Source organism: Columba livia, chromosome 17 (assembly GCF_036013475.1).
Source record: "Columba livia isolate bColLiv1 breed racing homer chromosome 17, bColLiv1.pat.W.v2, whole genome shotgun sequence".
Lineage (NCBI taxonomy): Eukaryota > Metazoa > Chordata > Aves > Columbiformes > Columbidae > Columba > Columba livia.
In genome coordinates, this window is record NC_088618.1 from 9296666 (window position 1) to 9310521 (window position 13856).

At 43.3% G+C, this 13856-nt stretch overlaps 2 protein-coding genes across 3 annotated transcripts; one reads left to right on the forward strand and one right to left on the reverse strand.

The window, feature by feature from the left end:
• Window positions 1-934: 934 nt before the first annotated feature.
• Window positions 935-5135, reverse strand: SNRPD3 (small nuclear ribonucleoprotein D3 polypeptide). Of its 2 annotated transcripts, none has more exons than XM_065033746.1 (4): window positions 5083-5135; window positions 3852-4001; window positions 2923-3115; window positions 935-2078 (listed from the first exon to the last, which is right to left on the reverse strand). In XM_065033746.1, exons 2-4 carry the CDS (start codon window positions 3975-3977, stop codon window positions 2017-2019), a joined length of 381 nt encoding a protein of 126 aa, XP_064889818.1. In that variant the 5' UTR covers window positions 3978-4001; window positions 5083-5135; the 3' UTR covers window positions 935-2016. The 2 variants fall into 2 exon arrangements, with proteins under 2 accessions (XP_064889818.1, XP_064889817.1); XM_065033745.1 differs by lacking the exon at window positions 5083-5135 and adding an exon at window positions 4727-4901.
• On the forward strand, window positions 4768-13322 carry GUCD1 (guanylyl cyclase domain containing 1). The gene is made up of 6 exons (XM_065033744.1): window positions 4768-5284; window positions 6462-6546; window positions 8015-8180; window positions 8908-8999; window positions 9966-10207; window positions 10683-13322. Exons 1-6 carry the CDS (start codon window positions 4768-4770, stop codon window positions 10772-10774), a joined length of 1194 nt encoding a protein of 397 aa, XP_064889816.1. The 3' UTR covers window positions 10775-13322.
• Window positions 13323-13856: the final 534 nt, after the last annotated feature.

Genomic DNA, 13856 nt, shown 5'->3' on the forward strand with positions numbered 1-13856 from the left:
CGATTAGCAACAATCACAAACCTGATGTATTAAAAGCAATAAAAACCAGTTAACAGCCTGCAAACACATCTGTTTCAAACAGACATAATGCTGCCTACTAGAGAAGTGGGCATCTCATGTACCACCATACCACAACCAGCAAAGCTGTCAACAGAAATAGCTAGTGTTACCTACCAACCCATTTCTAGAGGTCTGAAGTGTTAGAATGTGACTGCCTCAAGCAGACAGTTCAATTCTCACCATGAAGCTCATGGTACAGCAACAGGATAGAATTATTATCTCCTTTGTGTGTTGAAATAAACGTCAGTCTCAGTGGGCATCCAGCATAGACTCAAAATGGACTTCAGCTTCATGTTGATTTTAAGATGGTCTTTCTCAAAACAGTCTTGTGAAATTCAGATGCCTTTACTTAAGCATGGGAAAGAAATTCTGTGAAAAGATGTCTTCTCTCAATAAGAACAAGAACCAAACTGATTATTGAGTTCCAAACACTAAAACCAGCTGTTATTCCTAGTGATTAGGAAGGTTGTAGCCTGCACGTAGACCAGTGCACTTTCACTTGCCCACATCTTACAAAGATATTCTCAGAGGGAAATGGCCCAATCAACTGGCTATCAGTCACAATTCTCATCCGAGTGACTGTCGATTTGAAGAATGACCTTTCCACAAGTATTTATTACCATTACTAAAGCCCCAAATTGCTCCTTTTAAGCAGAAAATATTGTCTTCAGGAAAGCATTACTAATACATGAACATGACTCAAATGTCATGTTTTGAAGCAACGCTTTGTGAAAACTGCTTTGTCTTTTGGACAGGTTCCTCAGTCTAGGCATAAGACTTATAATTAAGCTCAAGCACATCCTAAACACATTTTAAGGATGTTGCTAATTCAAATATTTAGGATCATTCCTATCCAGAAGAATATGTAGCAGGGTTTTTCTAGTGATGAGAGACCAAACACAGCTTTATTTACAGACAATTCAACAAATTAATACATTAGTTCAACTTTCATGTCTGCACACAAGGGAGAGTCTTCACAGCATCGGATCAGAAAAGCAAGATTAGAGATTTCACACACATACAGACTGATAATAGATTGTATGCAAGTATGTGATTAGGTACAGAAGTATTATATTTAAACATTTCAACCCTCTAAGTCAGTAAGTCCGCCACTCCATACTTCTAGCAAAATAAAGTTACAACTACTTTTGGCTTCCTGCAGATCAGCTGATGATCTATATGACCAAAAGTTGATCCTAAGTTTTGTTGAAAAGATTTGCATTTGTATTGCATTGTATTTAATGGATAACCATTCATATCACCACACAACCCGCACTACTTTTCAAATTCACAAAACATTTCAAATGCCTATATTGTCTTCTTTTCCCAGGCAGAGGAAAAATAAACAACCAAACAAACAGGGGAACAAATAAGAGAGTTAGAACAGAATTCTTCACTGAAAATATAGACTCAGACTATTAAACCTGTGTGTTCCTAATGAAAAATTCTCCCTGTAACCAAAGAGAAAAAGAAGAAATGCAAGAACACAAGCCCAACGTGCAGCTCTGAAGATGGACCTCTACCTATTGTAGGTCCACATGAAGCAAAAGAACACAGCGCTTTGCTTCTCAGGAAGCTACCTCTATGTTCCACAAATGCAGCTGCTAGTATGACTTGAAAACATATTATTTAAAAATTCTTCATCAAGAATGCCTTCCAATTCTATAGAGAATGAACAACAGGACCAAGCAAGAAAAAAATAACATGATGATCTTTAAAACTCAATGCATCACACAAATACAAAGTAGTCAAATTTAGATATAAAGTCCACTGTTTTCCAGACAAAGCAACTTTAAGTTTGAAAACAACCTACAAAATATTTGCCCAAGAGGAGTCCTGTCACAGAGGAGCAGACAAGTTTTTGTCAGAAACATTTATTAAACAAAACTGATACCAATGCACATGTAGTCAAGTTAATACCTCCTAGTAAAAAAAGCATGTCGGTCAAGACCAAGATTATCTCCGCTTCTGGAAGATATTGCCGCGGCCCATACCACGGCCTCTTCCTCTTGCAGCCACTGAAGAAAGAAAACATCACAGATTACATTAATTTGACATAACTGCATATTTATCTCAACAACTGACAACCAAAACATAAATAACACTCAAGTCTCTTGCTCAGAAGCAGGAGATGGCTCTTCTACAAAGTTCAGAGAGTGATGCAACAGGAATTTTTTTTTCTGTTAGAAGAACCAGAACTAACGCTTATATAGTCTTGTCACTTAGAACTGGCACAGTGGAATATTCACACACTGTGTTCCCTCTAATCTAACACACAAATTTGTAACGCAGATTTAAAACCTTGCAGTCCTCCAAGGTTTTGCTACAGAACTCAGTACATTTCAGCAGATGTTACCGCTTCATGTAACCTTACTGCATCTGCTGAAGGTAACGACAGACTTTGCGGCCCACGATTATTAATCAATCTTGTTATAACTAGGCTGTTCCCTTGAGAAAGGTACTAATAAGAGTGAACTACAGAATGGCTAATAATTACAGCTCCCCAGTAGTTTAAGCACCACTTCAATATCTGAGTTAGTTTTTCTACAAAAGCTTAACAAGAACACCTGGATCCTTCCCTAAGTATTCCAAACAGCTCTTGCCACAACCATTGCCAAACAGAAGACTAAGCTTTACATAAAGCCTCCATTTAACAGACTATTTGCTATATCTAAATTATTGTAACATCAACATTACACATTCAGGTAATTGGGCAGTCTCGACTCCCACTGTAAGATGAAATATACAGAAAACCAACGTATAAACCAGTAACCTTTCCATTTCTAACAACTTGTTTCCCCTGACAGAGATTAAAGTTTTCCAGTTCTACAGCAAAATGGGGAAGGGGGACCATAAACATACCTTGAGCTTTGAGAATAGCTGCTTTTCCTCGCCCAGCTCCAGAACCCTGGTTTTTATTCTTCATGCTCTTTAACATAGGGGCATTCTTCAACATATCTGGCAAAATGAGAAACCGTATCTTGCTACCTCTGATGTACACCTGTTCAAGCTGCGCCACTCGGCCATCTCTGTATGTCACCGTTATGTTGGACATCTGGAAAGTAAAGATCAGTCAATGCTCAGAGGTGCCTCTAACACAGTTCTGTATTCCTGCTTCTCTCGCCTGCAGAATATACAGCCAGAATTCAAGTGCCAAAGCCGCAGGCTCTCCAAGCATACCACTTTCTCATCTGCAGCTATGACACAAGCCACCCGGGACCTTTTAAACATTCTCCTAAACCTGCTCCTATGTCAGCTGACCCAGGACTTTTGTTTTCTCCCCAGTTTTCAAATTAGTTTTATTGCATTTGTTAGTTTTGTTTTTGCTCATTAAATTGGTTTTAATAAAGCTATTCTAGCACTATCAAGGAAGAATTTCATTTCAACAATGATTTGCCTAAAGTCAATCAAAACTGAGCCCACTTGCGACACCTACAGTAATGTGCATTAAAAAACCTTCCATTTCTTAAATCAAGGTTTGTTTATTATACTCCAAGGCTTCAAATAAAAAACTCCAGTGAAATGTTTTTCACAGAAAAGAATCTTAAGAACCCTGATATTATCAACAGAAATGGCCAATTCAACTCTAAAACCTGAAAGAATAAGCTCTGGCCTCTTTGCAACACTTAGGAATCCTGAATCCATTTCACACAGTGAAGACATGCAGCAGGACAGTTTTCTTTATCCTAAGGCTAAAAGCAATGATCTTTTAATCACGCTGCCAATAAGCTATTAGCCTTTCCAGGCACAGATCAGATAAGCTTCCTGCCATCTTTTTGAAGAAGGTATACCTGACAATTCATGTTGTCTTCAGCTTCAATAAGTTTGCCTCGGTAAACTTCTCCTGTATTGGTCTCACACGTCACAATATGGCCTTCGGCCTCGTGCAGGACTTTAATTGGTACACCAATTGACATGTTCGCAGTGCTGTGGCTCTACACCTGAGACAAGAGAACACAAAGGAAGTAGTCTACAAGTTTCTTTGCACTTAGATTTTACCTATACAGCCTATGATTTTTCCCAGTGTAAAGTGCTGTTTTTCTTTCTTGCCCAAACACACCATATGCATTAATAAAACTTTTCTAGAAAGATGCCCATGGGAAGAAAACACTTAAAATGTCAGCAAAGGTAAGTCTTTTCCAGGTCTTTTCTGACCTAGGAAATTCACTTGTAAATACCAGATAACGGACCACTTGGATAGCCCAGTGCATCTTGAAGAGAAACAGCCCCAGGTGCATGCAGGTGCCCCCCATGACGGCGCAGCCAGCCTGAGCAGCCCCGAGCTCGGCCAGCCCTGCGGGCGGCACAGCCACCCTCACAGAGCACAGCAGCCCGCAACAGGCCCCATCTCGGGTGAGCCCAGGCCCCTGCACACGCAGCATCCTGGCAAGTGCCCCGCACGACCCTCCTTCACTGGAAGAGCCCCATGCTCAGCCGTGCCCCAGCGGAGGGCGCCGGCCCGCGGGGAAGCCCAGCCCCAGGAGGCGAGCGGAGCCCCACTGCGGCTTCGCCCCCTCAGGCCCGGGCGCCCGAACCGGCCCACAGGCCCCAGGGGATGCGGCGCAGCTCCGATGCCTCTCCAGGGCGCCTGTGGAGGCCCCTGTGCTCCCGGGGGCACCCAGGGCGGCCGGAAACCCCGCTCGGAACCGGCTCCGCTGCCACTCACCGCCCGGCAACCACCCCAGCCCGAGCCCGCGCTCTCCGGTAATGGCCTCCCACAACTTCCCGCCGTGCACGGCGCGCCGGAACCGGAAGACGACGGTGGGGACAGCACAGCCCCTTCCCTTCCACCAGTGTGCCCGGGGCCGCCGGGCCGCGTTGCCGCGGCACCACGGTTCCGCTGCAGCCCTGTCCCGCCGCCCGGCGAGAGCCCCGCTCCGCCGGCGGTGCCCGCTCCTGGGGCAGGGCTGGCTACCGGCGCTTCCCCGCCCGCCTCAGGTCGCGCTCCGCCCCTCGGTCCCTCATCCCCCGCCCGCCGTGTCATGTCCCTGGCCACCGACACGCCCGACCGCCGCCACCCACACCGCAGCGACGGCGCGGGGCAGACGCCCCGGGGCGCGGCCCCCCGCAGCCCCCGCCCCCGCGGCCGGGAGGAGCCAGCGCCGCGCCGAGGCATGCCGGGGCTCTGGGCCGCGCCGCCGGCTCGGCGGGGCCGGCAGTGAGCGGGCGGCAGGTCCCGGCGCCAACATGAAGAGCCCCCGGGATCCCGGGGAGCCGCCGCCAGGTCAGTGCGCTCCGCCGCGCCAGCGGGGCCGCCCGGCCGCCTCCCGCAGCCCTCGCTTTGCGGGCGGAGCCGTGCTCGGGGCGGGGGCCGCGCTGCGGGAGCTCAGCGGCGGGGTCGGCCGTGGTGGAACGGGCCGGGGAGGGAGCACTGGGTACGGCCGTGCCTGCGGCGGGGAGCGGGCGTCTCTGCCAGCCCCTTGGGAGGCCCTGACGGCCCCTCCGCCCTCCCGGAGCCGCGGAACGGCCGGTTTCGCCAGCAGCAGTAATGTGGAATTACTGGCTCCGTCTGTACGTGCGTTCTGCCGAGCAGCTGGCAGCTCCGGGAGGTGGTTTCGGTGTTATTTACAGCCACGGCATAGACTGGCTTGTATCTTAGGACAGATGGCAGTCGTCACTGAAGTGTGGGTGTGTTGGGAAACAGGACATCTAGAAGCTGGACATTCAAGAAAATTAAAGCCATTACCCTTTGCAGTCTTCCATAGAAAACACGTACTTCGTGAATTAATCTTGGGACTTGACAGAGGCCTCGGGTATAAACAAAAAGGGGACGGAATCAAGCTATGCCAATAGAAATGATGACAAAATACTTACAGATCCTGGTTTGAGGAGAATTTGGGAATTGGGGTTTTATTTTTTCTTTAGGATATATTGGAGCTTTGTTAATCTGAAATGATGTACATTAACGTTCCTGCAGTAAAAGACTTCCATAGGAAAGGCTCAAATCTGTGTGTCTTGTAAGGGATCGGTGCTTGTTTGTCTGTTTTCTCACAGTTTGGTTTAACACCTTTTGTGGCACAGAAATGTATTCAGACATGAGGAAGGATGAATACCTGTGCTTTGCCTACTATTATTTATGAGGGGACACAGCTTCAACGTTAGGGCTGGCGGGTATATCACCCACAAAAAGGATAAAATGAAACTTCCAAAGAACAAGGGTGTGAACTATACAGCAGAGTGATCCAAGTATGGATCAATAAAGTAGCGTGAGATTAAATTGAACACTTAACTGTACAGAAATACCAAACCAACCAATGTTCCCTTAAGAGAGAAGAAAATACCTGCCAATCATGTTCCCATTTATGCTACCGTAGTGCTGAGGACAAGCTGACTTTTAATGCTGACATATGGAAAAAGCATTGCTGTGTGGATTGACGTCTTTTGTGTTGTACTCACTGCAGCCGAGTGCGTCCAGCTGAAGGTGCCAGTCATTCAGCAGTTGTACCACTGGGACTGTGGGCTGGCCTGCTCCAGGATGGTGCTTCAGTAAGTGACTCTTTTGGTTTGAACGGGTGGGAAATCCCATGGGAGAGGGGCCAAAGGAAGCAGCATCCAGGTGTGGTGAGGCAGCTGTGAGTTTAATTTAGTCCTAAGAGATCACGTATTCTCAGGTACCCTTGAAGAATTACTGCTGCTTGGGCCTGGCACAGCTCTCCAGCAGGAGCAAGGGAAAATACAAACCAAGATGAACTTCAGACTCTTGAATAATTGACTCTTTTGCCAGATGCAAAATATCTGTTTGGCTCTAAGAACTTTGCAGGTTGGCATGATAAGCTAATAAAGTTATCCCCCTTTCCTGTTGTTGTAATTCAGAACTGATACTTGGCACGGCAATTCACCTAATTCCTTTCTGTGTTTCCAAATGACGGGCAGGTGTATCCCAGTCCATGAGTACGTGCTACTTCTGTCCTGCTGAGCCCAAGGCTGTGGGATGAGTGATTCTGTTCCAGGAGTAGTTTCAACTTCAGACAATGCACTGTATTGCCCTTTGGGTTTTTTTGGTTTTGTTTTGGTTTTTCTTTTTTTCAAACTAGTAGCTGTCCTGCTGAACTCCTCTTTCCTTCCACAGAGGAACATGAGCTTAGGTGCAGGAGAAATACCTATTTAGATGTCCACTTAGTAGATATGAAGCAGAAGATTTTCATTTCTCTCCATCCCTTCTGCCAAGACGTTAGTCCGTGTGCTGGTAATTTCCCATCTTGACTACTGTAACCTCTGCCTCTTTATTCCCTTTACCTCTTTGCCACTCCAGTCTTCCCAAAACTCAGCTTCCAAGATTAATCTTCTCACCCCGCTGATCTGACCTTGTTTGCCCTGCATCTTCAATTCAGTCTTTTTTTTTTTTCATTTACTTCCATTTGTTTTCTGACTTCCAGAACTCTGTAACTGCCACTCCCCACCCCTCTGCAACCTGTCCCAAGCTTCCTCCTGACTTCTTCTCCCCTTTGTTGCCTTTTGTTCTGTCAGAGCCTGACAAGCTTCCTTTGAATATTTACTGACTTCCTTTATAGTTCTTCCTTTTGAAATCTATTTTGTGAAGCAAGTTTTAGTCTTTAACACTCCTTTCTGTGTTTGCTCTAATATGCTTGTACATTTAGACTGTAAGCCCTTCAGGACAGAGTTCTATACTTGCTCAGTATAGCTTGCCTGTTGTACAGCACCTGTACACTTCTAGCACTATAAAATCAAGAAACCCATACATATCCAATTTTAAAAAGTCAGGAATCAATCCAGTTAATTATTCCCTACTCCCTTCCCTTCCCTTAAATTTGTGGCTTCTTTATGGGCTGTTTATTGTTTGTTTGTTTGGGGTTTTTTGTTGTTGTTGTTATTTCTTAGCCAAGCCCATTGTTTCAGTTTTTACATCCTGTGATATGAAGGCTTGGGCTACAGCACACATTTTGCTTCTTCTAAGATCTGTGCTTCCCTTTTACTGCCTTTTCTAATAACACAGGTACCTGAATCATTTGGACAATGATGAATTTCAGAAAGCCATCCAGGAACTTCAGTTAACAAAGAGTATCTGGACTATTGACCTGGCCTATCTAATGCGGCATTTCGGTGTTAAGCATAAATTTTGCACCCAGACGCTTGGAGTGGACAAGGGCTACAAAAATCAGGTTAGTATTCTTATCTACTGGGAGACAGCAGACAGTTCTAAAAGCCCTGTGTGTCATGCTTTAAAAGCTCTGCCGTGTTACTGACAAGGTTTGCCTGTTGCCAAAACTGGTACAAATCAGTTCCAAAGGCGAGGCTAGATATGATACTTTACATCTTTGATTCCATAACGTGCGTTTTTTTAAAAAGTTGTCATGTAGTGCTTATGAAAGGTTCCAACCTCTTGGACAGCCTTGGAGACTGAAGCCCTGTATTTATCTACAGAACAGGTACAGCCTGGGCAGCAGCAGTGCTAGCTTCCACACTTTCCCCACCACCGTGCCTCAGCCCTGACCTGGAAGAACCACCTCTAGAGGTGAGAGGGGAACTCAGCCTCCACGTCCACTGAGAGCTTGGCCTCTTCACGAATGCCAGCAAGGGGCTAGTGATGGCCTATAGCGGCCATGCTGTTCCTAATGCAAGCACCTGCCCAGTACAAACCAGACGGGCTTCTTTCATGTCGGCAGCTGAATAGCCACTGGATGGAAATTACAATAACCGACCAGGAGTGAAACTAAACTTAAAATTCAGAGCAAGAATCCTTATCCTGTTAGCAGTGAACTACAGGAGAGATCTCTTATCCCATAGCCAGATCTCCAACTTATGCAGGCCCTTGCTAGCAGGGTTTGTAAGTGGTGGATTACCTGAGGTAAATGTCATTCCAGTTCTTAACTTCTATTATCTCCACAGTCATTTTACAGAAAGCACTTTGACACAGAGGAGAATCGAGTGAATCAGCTCTTTGCACAAGCCAAAGCCTGCAAGGTGCTGGTGGAGAAGTGGTAAGCTTAATTTTGGCTTTCTCTTTGGAGATTCTGTGTGCTCCATGCTTTTCTTGGAGTCACAAAGGTAAACTGGTGAAAGAGACTGAAATCAGGCCATGAGCTGTGACAGGGCAGATGGGACAGTCAGTCCATTTTGCTTTAGCCATCTTAAGATCATGGCCTTTATCAAGGCAGAGACAGAGGGCATATCTATCTGGGCAGTTCTGAGGCATGGGGCATCAAGGAGCAGAAGCGACGCTGTAAAAGACTGAAAGCACGTGAGTTCAGTCAGACAGTGCGCACAGCCCAGACATTTGGAATGCATCCAAGGGATGTTTCTAATGCATATGGAATTCAGAGTTTGCCTCAGTGAAGGACATCTTTTAACAGATGAGATTATAGGTTCTTTGGTTGATACTCATTCTCTATAGGAGGTACTACAGAAATAAAGCCTCAGAGCATCAGGTAGTCCAAAATTGCCATTGGGAGAAACATATTCCTGTGTGACAGAGGCAAATTTGGGCACATCTTAATTTGATTAGTGATTATACAGTCTGTAACCACTCAGTCAATAAAGATGTGGCACTTCAGAGATAAGCTTTTTTGAGAGCAGGAGAGAACACTTAACTTACGATTTTCCCACAACCAAGTCTCTCAAGTTACTGAATGAGTTGCCAGCTCCTTTAATACTCTTCTCTGGGGCATCTGATACATTCTGAGATTACATTTATATTGCTGTAGAATTCAGAGCTGTTGCTCTGCACTGCAGTAGCAGCAATGAGATCAAAAGGCCTTGAATGACACAAGTTTTGTCGGGTTTTGTCTGTAGCAAAGTTTGCAGGGTTTAACAGCAAAAAGCTGTACCTGTGATATAAAAATTGCCACGCCAGCTGCACGTCCTAAGTACTGTTCATCATCACACACTTCCATGTATACCAGTTTCTTCCCTAAACTTGTTAATGTCTGATTTTTTTTTTTCCACAGCACAGTAACTGTTCAAGACATCCAAAACCACCTGTCCCAAGGTCATGTAGCCATCGTCCTAGTAAATGCAGTCCTGCTACTGTGTGATCTTTGCTCAAGTCCTGTCAAATACTGCTGCTTCCTCCCCATTGGACAGAAGTGCTTCTGCAGGAATCCTGACTACCAGGGCCATTTCATTGTGTTATGTGGCTACAACAAAGCCTCAGGGAGTATTTACTACAACAACCCTGCCTATGCTGACCGTGAGTAGCCTGTTCTTTTCGGGTGGATTCTCAGCCACTGCATTACTAATGTGTCTGTAATACAGAGCCACAGCTGGACTTCCCCTAATGGTCCGCATATATTTCAAGCATCAATAACTGGTTTGTCAGAGGCAGTTTTGCCACATTAATTAAAACAGTGATGCATTTTGTGCTGTGATTTACTTGAGGCATTGAGATATGCCTTCTAGCAAACTTGTTTGGCTTTCAGATGGGTTCGTGAGAGATGAACAGTTGTTCAGAATATAACAGCATGGCCAATGTAGTACTTATTTGCAACATTACTTCAGTGAGCACTGCCTTCGAGGTGAAAAGATCTACCTGAGTAAAGCTGTAACCTAAGCTGATAGGTCTAGTCTGTATGCTAGTTACTTTTCTTTGTAGAGGCTAGTGTAGAATTTGCTTTTACAGGCAAATTCTTCTGAACTTCTAGTAACATTTTGTTCCTCCTTAACAGGAACATGCTGCACCAGCATCAGTAACTTTGAGGAAGCCAGGACAAGTTACGGTACTGATGAAGATATTCTGTTCATCTACACAGACAGCTGACATCCACACCTGATGCTTCTGGTCCTTTCCTGTGCAGCCTGTGTGGCAGCTGGCTGCTTGTCTCAGGACTTCCCCCTGCAGAGACCTTGCTCCTGAAGTGCAGTGGGATCTTAAACAATGGAGGCTTTTATAGACATTGATAGGACTATATTGCAATGCTGTCCTTTTTTTTTTTTTGTCCTGATGATGTATCTGATTTTGCAATGTATGTCTCAATTCTTGTTTGTTTTTTTCTTCCTCATTTTCAAGATTGCACATTTGCCAGCAGTTTTAAAGTACAGGCCCAGCACCTGTTTGCTTTGAGCTTATTTTCAAATTAAACACATAAGAAAGAAGCACCAGATTGATCAACTTTAACACTTGGTAATATATGCATAGGTGTAGGTAAACAAAACCAGGAAAAAATAAATGGGAAATACCTGTTTCTCTCTCTCTGTCGAAGCATCAGGGGCTGATCTTCACCCTAAATCTAGGGATTTGACATTCAGCACAGTATTATGGAAGGAAAAAATACTAATGTAAACCACTTTTAAATAACAAAGTGCTTTGCTGGCTCATCAGTATTGTCTGCATTGTAGGAATGAAACACATTTATTCAAGGGAGCTTCCCACATACCAAATTCACCTTACACAGATGTAGCATTTTTGCCACTGCATTTGGATCATAGTTATTACAAACTCAGTCTATTTTGGCTAAATCCTCTAGGATGACTGCTCGGAGCTTTGTATTGCCCCAAAAGTTTAAGTGAAGATACTTTATTTATACCTAGAAGTCTTCATTACTTTTCACAAAGACTTCTGAACATAATGCCATCCACATGTGCCAGCTTCTGCAGAATCCTTCCTAAATATAATCTTTAAACTTACTAAGCAAATACAGAAAATGATCATCCACACTAATGGTGTACATTTTGTGTGTAAATTGTAAATGTCTGACAGCATATACCGGATTGTAATTGAAATGCTGAATCATAATTTTAGCCAAATTTTGCTATGGGTATTAGTTCAGTGAGCTAAGAAGAGCTAAAATCAATAAAGAAGGAATACAGGCATCTCTTTGCTACAAGTAAAAATGCAAGAACTCCGATTTTCTAGCTCTTATACTACAGCTGTATTGGATTAAGTTTGAGTTACTGTATTTGGACATTATCAAGTGAAACTGTTAGCAGTCAATTCATAATCCTTTCATGTATTACCTGAGTTTAATTACTTTGCCGAGGAGCTATGTAAAAGTGTAAGAAATAGCCACCTATTTTAGATTCATCCATCACAATCTCCTCAAAGGCTTGATCTCCAGTCCTGCGTGTCTTGAAGTGGGAAGGAAAAACAACATTAATACTGATGTGAAGCTAGCAAAATTTTATTTTGTACTTAAGACAGAGATCTCACACCTTTGGCCTGGTTTTGGGAAAAGAACTGTTCAAGTTCTGGCACTGCATGGAATAACAGTGAAAGGACATTGCTATTTAGTGGTGGAAATAATAAATAGGAATCTACTTTCAGCATAGTAATTTTTTTTTTTTCCTAAGAGAAAACATTTTATCAGTTGTTGACTTACTGAAAAGCATCTGGAAAGTGTTCAGTAAGTATGCTTGGTAGAATCAAGAGTGCTCCTCTGTACAAAGGCTAAAAATAGTACCAGACATTTAAAATGCAGTAGCCTTTAAAAAGTTCAAAACAAAAATGTGACAAATTTTCAGAATTATCAAATTTTGCTTATCATTGGTGAAGCAGAATTCCAGCATTTGGTGCACTTTTATGTCCAAGTCCAAACTCGTCACGTTTGATTTAGAGAGATTATATTAGTTGTGTTACTAATTAACAGGTATGTAAACTACAGGTTGATAGAGTTCTTCCTTAACCCATGCATTTCAGGTGGGTAGTTCATTCAATACCATTAAACTGCCACAGGATTTATTTTAGAGCAGATTTGGTTAGCTAAATAAAAACAATTCTTACAAAAGGCTTGTAATGGACATTTAGCCTCTTGCTGTTTCAGTTATCCAAATGCGATCTGGAGCTTATAAATAAAACATGAGCTTAAGGGCATACTAAGTGGTCTGAAGTGCACAGACAGTTGTAACAGTATTGACTGTTACGTGTTTGGTACCCAGGGTTTAAATACTGAAAAACCAAAAGATAAAGAATCAAAGCTGTTTAGGCTAATACAGACAAAAGCAAAGCTCCACCAGTGCAACAGGATCTCTTATAGCCACCAAATGGAAGACAGCTGTCAGAGGTGAAAACCAAGGAAGAAGCAAAAGCCAAGTGAAAAGATTGCGTATTATATGACACAAATTCAGATTAAAAAGCTCACACTGCACAAGCATTCACAACATCTGCATTTTCTGAAATTTTGTTTCCCATTACAAGACTGTCTATCAAAGTACTCACTCCGAAAATGTTTTGTCACTTTGTTTCCTTCATGATGTCAATAGCAAAGGAAGGGGTATTTTACATGCAGGGATTTTATACATAAATATATTTTTATTTGTAATTAAGCCATTCTCAATAAAGGTTTAAAGTCACAGATAACCCTGTAATATAATGTAGCAAGTGTATTTATTAACTAGTTTATTATGAAAAACACTGGAAAATCTTCAGAGGGCGTATTATATACTTAACTGGAAATGGCACAGCTGAAATGGTAATTTGGAAAAACAAAAAGTTCAAATATTTATTTTATCGATGAATTTATAGTTGTTAGGCTGTACATTGTATTCATTCTGAACTTCCTGAACACCTACTGCATCACCTGAATCATACAAAACAAAATTTCAACATACACTAGTAGCTGAGAATAGCAAATGTACTGTTTGTTATCCATATCCAACAGCAGTTTTGTGCACTCTGCAACCACTGAGCATCCTGCTGGAGTGCTGTGCCAGGGAAGTAGTTTTCATTACACATCCTGAGCCCCAATAGCATCTCTGTGGCTTTCTGTTCATGATGAAAAGTGCGCACCTGCACCAGCCTTGCCTATACTTTAGCTAATGTTTCTATTTTTGCCTCACAACACAGCACTGAGCTTCTGAAGATATTACAAGCATCCATCTACAGCACTACTTTTGCACCTTGAAGG

Bases quoted from the DNA above. Each gene is read 5' to 3' on its own strand.
- SNRPD3 (XM_065033746.1), bottom strand. From the start codon at position 3,977: ATGTCAATTGGTGTACCAATTAAAGTCCTGCACGAGGCCGAAGGCCAT. The intron at 3,116-3,851 runs GTATACCTTCTT...TTTACTTTCCAG, and splicing joins AAGACAACATGAATTGTCAG to ATGTCCAACATAACGGTGAC. The intron at 2,079-2,922 runs GTATGTTTATGG...TTCTTTCTTCAG, and splicing joins AGCTATTCTCAAAGCTCAAG to TGGCTGCAAGAGGAAGAGGC.
- GUCD1 (XM_065033744.1), top strand. From the start codon at position 4,768: ATGGCCTCCCACAACTTCCCGCCGTGCACGGCGCGCCGGAACCGGAAG. The intron at 8,181-8,907 runs GTTAGTATTCTT...TTATCTCCACAG, and splicing joins ACAAGGGCTACAAAAATCAG to TCATTTTACAGAAAGCACTT. The intron at 10,208-10,682 runs GTGAGTAGCCTG...CCTCCTTAACAG, and splicing joins CAACCCTGCCTATGCTGACC to GAACATGCTGCACCAGCATC.